At 40.6% G+C, this 8584-nt stretch overlaps 1 protein-coding gene across 3 annotated transcripts; it reads right to left on the bottom strand.

The window, feature by feature from the left end:
• Positions 1-358: 358 nt before the first annotated feature.
• On the bottom strand, positions 359-4113 carry LOC122281570 (universal stress protein PHOS32-like). Of its 3 annotated transcripts, none has more exons than XM_043093181.1 (3): positions 3225-4113; positions 915-962; positions 359-627 (listed from the first exon to the last, which is right to left on the bottom strand). In XM_043093181.1, exons 1-2 carry the CDS (start codon positions 3952-3954, stop codon positions 955-957), a joined length of 738 nt encoding a protein of 245 aa, XP_042949115.1. In that variant the 5' UTR covers positions 3955-4113; the 3' UTR covers positions 359-627; positions 915-954. The 3 variants fall into 3 exon arrangements, with proteins under 3 accessions (XP_042949115.1, XP_042949113.1, XP_042949116.1); XM_043093179.1 differs by having other exon boundaries at positions 359-609; XM_043093182.1 differs by having other exon boundaries at positions 359-605.
• Positions 4114-8584: the final 4471 nt, after the last annotated feature.

Here is an 8584-nt window from a genome sequence, read left to right as displayed (position 1 = left end):
GCAGAATTAATCCATATTCTGTCTGGCATCAGATTCCATGCTCTTTTAGCTCTTCTGCCTTTCCCAGTGGAACCCCGCGAATTGTTCATTTAGCACCACCGATAGTTGGGTTAAACAATATTATTCAAACAGTGGAGAATAAACCCATACAAAAAGCAAGCATTTGAGCGGTACCTTCATTCGCTCTTTCCAAATAAACCCATACAAAACCGCCTAGAACTTCAATCTGTCACTTTAATTGAGGTTGCTACTTGCCTATCAATGCATTTTACCTATTCACCCAAATTTATTAACCCAGCAAAAGCAGACGTACTAAAGATAGTAAGAAGCAAATGGATCACAATAGAGCACATCACAATTCAGTAATAACTCTTTTTCAAAAAAATAAAATAAAAACGCATAAAAGCATCCAATAAATCTCAACCATACAGATATCATTCCTAATCCACCCAAAGTTCATACAGGAGAGAATCTTTTGACACATGAGATAGAGAAAAAGCATTCTGCAATCCACCTTTTTTCACCAAAGGCTTAGGCAACAAAGAACATACATCATCTCTACAGCGCATCAGCTGATCCTGGCCTCTGATCAGATGCCTTCAATGCTGTCTACAACATAAATTTAAGCTGAGATATAACCACAAGAGGCTGCCATCAGCAGGAAACTCACAACAAAACAGAAAGTGGTTGTGTGTTATTTGGTGTCCGTACAAGTTTAACATCCATGGACAAAAACTAAAGGGTTTATCCACCGTATGGTTACTTGAAATCCAAGAGGTGTAAGAAAGTAAGAAATTCAATTTATGCAAACCAGCTTTAACCAGAAAAGAAATTGAAATTACTAAAAGGGCACGTTCATAAAGTGTAATGAATTCAAGTACAATGATAGAAATGTCCAGCACCTATATCCATACCTGCAAGAGGAATAAAGGATCATGCCGGTCCATTCTCCTGCTAAACGTCTGCCACAAAATAAGCAAAACATAGTTATGTTAGTTTGAGTGATAACAAGCTGGACTACTACTCCCATATTTCAACCATCTTAGTGCATCCGGTTCTAAGGTGTATTTTATATTGTACCAAAGAATCCAATACAATAGCAGATTTTGTTGGTCCCCCAACTTACAAAGTCTTTTAAGCCAAAAGCCTGCAGTACTCAGTCCCACTAAGTCTCAGAAGTCCCGCCACTCACAACAGAAAAAAATGCTGAAGTATTTTTTTGTAGTGTCCAAATAAAATTTCCTAGATTTATAACTAGACATATAGCAGTAGGCAAATTGTCAAATATATCTGAAGGCAGGGACACAATATATTAACTAGTATTGAAGAAAAAAATGAATTAATATGTCAATATGATCCATTACAGCAATCATAAACCAATCTTCATCCCTTAGTAATGAAAAGAAGCATACAATCTTTCTTTGGATGAAGTAAGATCACAATGAAAGCTGATCTAAACTATATTGGGATAAACATTAAAGCCTTCTTTGGATACAAGAAGCCTCTCAACTCATCTCATTTCTTCTAATCTACTCATTACAACTTTCCTAAACTTCCAAACAAAATACAATATACAATTCAACCTTTTCAAATCCCAAAACAAATATAATATTAAAAAATAATACTCTAGCAAAATTTTATTCAACTTTCATCTCATCTCAACTCACTATCCAAACCTCTCCTAAGAATTCTCTAAATGTCCAGTTCACATTTTTCTTAGTAATCCATCATAACATTTGTTATTAGCTAAGCAAGGATATAATTATGAAAAATATTAGGTTAAATGAACTAATTAGAGCAGTGTTTCATAGAGAACCAAGCAGCAGCAGCAGTGGTAGCAGAAAATTATACTTGATATTCTCTTCCCCAAAATATGTGAGCCCAGGGAGGGAGGGGCTACAAATCTTCAGTAGCTAAACCAAGAGCAACTAAGTGACGAGATTCCATAAACTAAGGAACTAAAACCCAATCTTACTAATGATGCTAATAAACTATGCCTAAATGAAACTTTCCCCATATTTCACAAGTCTGAGAGACGAAACGTGCTGCAAATTGAATTATGGAAGCACAAGCAGCAAAGCAAACCATAAGGGAAAGTTGCTGAGTGCACAATGAATTCTGATGAGAAAGACATTTTTGCTAAAACCCTATTTCTTTTAAACAAATAAACAAACTCACCTGCCCCTAGTTTATAAAATAGATATTAAAAGTTTTCCATCATCAACATCAAACAAAATATTGATCATAAAATGCATGATTCAGGATGTGTACTTAAAGCTTCATCCCAAGCATTTTAAACTGTACTACTCGAATTTTTTAGTCTCGCCATATCTGCAAGCTTTGTGCCTATGTACACGATCCCTCTGAATGGATTACAGCAAAACCCTGTACTCTTGTATCCATACATACAAATCTGCGTTCTTTATCACAATTCATGAGGCGTCAGAACTCCAACTTTTAATGTTCCTAAAAATCTAATCACAGGTAATGTAAGTAAGAAATGCATCCCAACCTCCCATTTGATTAAAAAATTAGGAACAGTCTTGTTTGAACAAACCATTCCAGGTCAAACCAGACATACAATTGCACCTCCCCCACAAACTACATACTCCAACACACCTCCAAGGTCCTGTTTAAAAGATATCCACCTCCAATGAAGGTGGCCATCCTTTCAAAATCCATGCATACTCCCGCATCATAACATCTTCTCATACTAAAATCGCAACATTCACAAATGAAAAAGACATCTAAGAACCAATCATCTGCTTCCAAAAAGCATCAAAATTGGCTTTTGCAGCATATCCAAACGCCTGACGTAATTTTCTTGTTACTAATATTCCGACAGGACACAAAATCATTCCCACTCCAAATGCCGTTCCTTTCCTTGCTATAATTTCCTCTTCCAACTGTCAATGAGACAAAAATGCTTAAAATTATTCATTGAACTTTGTTATAGAGAGCCAATCCACGTTCAGTTCTCTGCCACTCTGCGGGGAAGTCACTCATTTCAGTCCCTATACATTCTAGTTATACCTCAAGCAACAAAGCACACATCACTCATTAAGCCAAATTACCCACACAAGAAGCACAAGACAAGTCCATAAACAATCACCAGTTTCACTCGATCAATTTACATCACACAATTCAAAGCAAAATTCAAAAAATTATTGTAAAATCTTAGTATGTTTGAGCTAAAATAAAGAGAATAGAAGAACAAAACTAACCTTTCCGATTGTTCTTCTCCTCCTCCCCATCCTCTTCCTTAGCATCAACCACGGCTTGCACGCCACCATCGCCGTCGTCCGGATATCGCACCACGACGACGGGACAGACGCAGTGGTGGACGCAGTAATCGCTGACGCTGCCGAGCTTACCGTCGCTGCCGCGTCGCGCCGCACCAAATCCTCTGCTCCCCATGATGACGGCGTTGAGGCCCAGCCTCTCGACCTCCAGACACAGCCTCTCCCTCATATCGTGGTCCTTCACGATGTGGATCTTGTACGGGATCTGCGCCTCCCGCAACGGCCTCGCTAGATCTGCGGCTTTCAACGCCGTGAACGCGTCGAAATCGTCCTCCAGCTTTTGCTCAGACGCTTTGGTGGCGGTGGTGGTGGGGGTGGTGGTGCCGTCCTCATCAACAACTTCGGTGGAGGATATGGAGAGGTCGATAGAGCCCCAGTCGGCACCGAAGAGGACGGAGGTGGGGCTTACATGGAGGAGGATGACAGCGTCACCAGGGCGGATGTAGTGGTGGACGGCCCAACGGACAGCGTAGGCGGACTCATCGGAAAGATCGACTGCCACGCCGATCTTGCGGCGGGCCCCGGCGGTGGGTGTGGGAGTGGCCACTGACGCGGAGGGGTGGCGAGGGGAGGCAGGGTGGTGGATTTTGATGGATGGGAGCTGAGGGTCGGGGTCAAAGGAGGAGTCTTGCTGCTGCTGTTGGGGATGCATTTGGTCAACACACGGAGAGATTGATCTGAGCGGATTTTAGAGAGGAAGAGGTTTCTAGAGGGATGGATACTTCTGCGAAGCCCGAATGAGTGTTTGACGGCGTGCGAGAGTAAGCCGAGTGCGTGAAAGGTGGGCTCTTTGCTTGGAAGGAGTGAGTTTATTCTCCCCTCCTCTGGCATGCTTGTCTTATTCTGAAGCTGTAATTCTACATTAAATTAAATTTTTTAAAAATAATTGTAAGTTAGAGATATTAGAGTCAGTTTTATAGAACATATGAATTTAAATATATTTAAATATTAAAATAAATAGATCTATTTATAAGAAATTGATAAAAATTATAATTTTTACGTATAAATAAGTATTAAATTAAAATAAAGTTGTGGATTTCATATATAAAATGTTTTGAATTAAGATAAATTAGTGATTTAAAAATTGTATTTGAATATTAAATTCAGTTTAAAATTAGATTAAATTGAGATGATTTTAATACAGTCCAACAACCAAATGAGCACTAAGTATATAGAGTTTTATTACGTACAAATGGATTCGTGTACCAATCTGTATATTAATTCTACTGTATTTATATTCAAAATTTAAATTAATACTATTTTTATTAAAGTCTAACTTTCTGACCAATCAGATTAAATAGGTGTACATATTAGTGCGCAGAATCGCTTATAATCAAATTTTTTTCAATAAATATTATTAAATAATTATATACATACAAGTATTTTTATATTTTTTCTGTATATTTTATTAATATAATTAGTTAAAATAATTATTTTATATTAAAAAAATGATATAATTAATCATATTAATCAAATATAAAAAAATATATATAAAAGTAACTGTATTTATAATTTATTATTATTAAATATAAAATATTGAATGGGCTTCTTCTGGACTTTGAATACTTGGGCTGTCCGTATTTGGGGTGGGATGTAACTTCAGCTTGTTGAGCAAATTTATTCCTTGAAATGCTTACATCATAGTGACGGGGGCTCCTGATAAATCTTGAGGCAGGTTTCATTATATTTGGGGTTTTATTTGATTTTTTCAATTGCTAAAATTAGAGATTTGTTGGAGCAAAATGTGTGGTGGCCAGACAGGACAGACGTGTTTGTGAGCAAAAGTTTGATACGAAATCAAAGATTATGATTCATCAAAGCATACTAAAAAATTTCATGCCGATCGAATGTATATGCTTGGGTTGGGTTTCTATTGTGAGCTTTGTCATTCAGCTTCGTGAGGAGGATCGACTTGATTAACCACCTCCGTTTTGAGAGACACAGCTCGTTCTTGAGCGATCATGTTCATGACAACATATACATGCGACATATAAAGTTCGAGAAAACAAATTGTTTGGCTTTACAAATCACGCATTAGCTTCATATATATTCCTGATAAGAAATTAAGAATGAGCTCCGGGCAGACAGGCATTTGCACAAGTACTGATCAGAACGAGGCTTTTCCTATAGGGCCCAGCACCCTCATTAGATATATAATGCAAGTAACTGCATACAACAAGATCAGCTTAACCCAAAAGGGAAGAGAAAAGGAAAAGCTGGGTTAAAAATAGATAGGACGGGTGATCACAAGGCAAACCAATCAGAATAAAAGCAGTTGGAAAAAGGCTTCCCACAACGTTACTTCTACTGAGACATGAGCACAGTCACCACCTGCCTCTGTGGCTGTGCCTGCCTGCCTGCCTGCCTGCATATATATTTATACTCATTACACATTTGTACTGCTAGCTCTGCTCTTGTTGTGGCCTGCCTGCTCCGAACTGCATGTACTAGATCGGCAGCCAGCCCACCCACATATATTGCATCGATCCCACGCACCTCAGTGTCGATCGATCGTTAAAGAACAATTATATATATATATATGCCAGTACTGTTGTGAAAAACGATGACAATGAATTGAAAAATAACACCGAATGAGAAAACGATCACACACGCAATCACACACGACACAAGATGTACGTGGTTCGGCAAATTGCCTACGTCCACGGGAGCTGCAGAGGATTTTTATTATTGAGGAATCACACTACAAGATGGGTCACAACACTGTTCATCCACAGTGTTTTCGTAGCTGCTCTGTTACAGACAAAAGAGGCAAAAATCATATATATAGTTCAAACGGCGGAATCCCTAAAACGCATGTTCGCTCGAGCGGCGTGTCGAGCGCGCGTCGAGCGAACTTCCCTTCCGCATCCCGCTCGAGCCCACTGTCGAGCTGACGTCGAGCGTTCGACTCTGCCTGATTTCGCTCGAGCGGCCAATGCCTCCGCTCGAGCGAACTCCTCCTGCTCGAGCTCACTGTTGAGCCAACATCGAGCGTTCGACTCTGCCTGACTTCGCTCGAGCGGCCAATGACTCCGCTCGAGCGGTGTGAACCAGACTCCACATTACTCAACAATTCTCCCACTTGGAGACTGGTACACTCGCTGTATCACCGTCTTCCTCAAACATGATATCCTCCACCTCTGCAACTCACTGCTCCTGTCTTCATTCTAGAAGACCAACTGAAGTTGCGCACAACTTCAGTTTCTCAAGCGTAACACCCTTTGTCAACATATCAGCAGGGTTCTTGCTTCCACATATCTTTTCAAGTAACAACTGTCCGTCATCTAACAATGACCGTATGAAGTGATACCTGATCTGAATGTGTTTGGTCCTGGAATGGAATGCTGGATTCTTGGCAAGGAATATGGCACTCTGACTATCACTGTGGAGAGTGCCTTTCTGATTCTTCTTAGCCAATTCTTCCAAGAAGCCTTGTAGCCATACCATCTCCTTTGCAGCCTCTGACACTACAATATACTCAGCTTCTGTTGTAGACAAAGAAACTGTTTTCTGTAAATTAGAACCCCATGACACTGCAGTACCACCAAGTGTATAAACAAAGCCCGTGGTACTCTTTCTACTGTCAATATCTCCAGCTAAATCAGCGTCAACATAGCCCTGCACCTCCAAGCTCTCTCCAGAGAAACATAAACAGGTTTCTGAGGAACCCTTTAGGTACCTCAAAATCCACTTCACTGCTTCCCAATGTTGCTTTCCTGGGTTACTCATGTATCTACTCACAACTCCCACTGCATGGGCAATATCCGGTCTTGTACAAACCATAGCATACATAAGTGAACCAATGGCTGAGGCATAAGGAACCTTACTCATGTAATCTCGTTCCTCCTCTGACTCTGGTGACTGATTCTTGCTGAGTCTGAAGTGACTTCCCAAGGGTGTGCCAACTGGTTTGGCCTTGTCCATATTGAACCTGCTGAGTACCTTTTTCACATACTCAGCCTGTGAGAGTCTCAACGTACCTCTGACTCTGTCTCTGACAATTCTCATGCCAAGGATTTGCTTTGCAGCTCCCAAATCCTTCATTGCAAAGTGCTCTGACATCTGCTTCTTCAGATTATTGATCTCATCAATACTAGCCCCTGCAATAAGCATGTCATCCACATACAATAGCAAAATAATATAAGAATTGTCAAAATGCCTGACATAACAACAGTGATCTGCCTGACATCTAATGTACCCTGCACTGTGCATAAAGTTGTCAAATTTCTTGTACCACTGTCTAGGAGCTTGCTTCAGGCCATACAAGCTCTTCTTCAGTCTGCAAACTGAACCTTCCTTTCCCTGTACCACAAACCCCTCAGGCTGGTGCATGTAGATGTCTTCTTCAAGGTCTCCATGAAGAAAAGCTGTTTTCACATCTAACTGCTCAAGAAATAGATCTTCAGTGGCAACCATAGCCAGTACCATCCTGATAGTTGTGATCTTTACCACAGGAGAAAAGATCTCAGAGTAGTCAATACCCTGCTTTTGCTGAAAGCCTTTTACAACAAGTCTAGCCTTGTACCTCTTACTGCCATCATGCTCAGTTTTCACCCGGTACACCCACTTGTTGTGTAATGCCTTCTTCCCTGATGGAAGTTCTGTCAACTCCCATGTCTGATTCCCTAGCAAGGAATCCATCTCGTCTTTCATGGCCAGCTCCCACTTGCTAGAATTCTCATCTTGCAAGGTTTCTTCATAACTCTGCGGTTCTCCACCATCTGTCAACAGAATGTAATTCAAAGTAGGTGAGAAACGCTGTGGGGGACGTATAGTCCTAACTAACCTGCGAATTGCAACTGTAGGAGTAGACGGTTCTGAAACTGCCTGCGGAATAATAGGAATGGGTGTACTGGACCCACTCTCCCCGTCACTCTCATCTCTACACTGCACTGTGACCTCTGGTAGGTCATCCAATCCTACAAACTCGGACTCCTGAGGAGCTACTGCAGGAACTGTACTCGACTTATCCTTGTACATCATTTTCTCATTGAAAATCACATTCCTGCTTCTTATGATTTTCCGACCCTGATCATCCCAGAAACGATAGCCAAATGCCTCGTCTCCATAGCCAATGAAATAGCATTTCTTTGACTTAGCCTCAAGCTTACTGCGAGCATCAGAATCAACAAGCACATAAGAAAGACAACCAAAGGTTTTAAGGTGAGAAAACTTAACCTCTTTCCCGCTCCAAACCTCCTCAGGCAATCCACAATCCAGTGGAACTGATGGCCCTCTGTTTATCAAATAAACGGCAGTACTGGCTGCATCTGCCCAGAAAG

The sequence above is a fragment of the Carya illinoinensis genome, chromosome 11 (genome assembly GCF_018687715.1).
Source record: "Carya illinoinensis cultivar Pawnee chromosome 11, C.illinoinensisPawnee_v1, whole genome shotgun sequence".
Classification (NCBI taxonomy): domain Eukaryota; kingdom Viridiplantae; phylum Streptophyta; class Magnoliopsida; order Fagales; family Juglandaceae; genus Carya; species Carya illinoinensis.
This window is presented reverse-complemented; position numbering and strand designations above follow the sequence as displayed.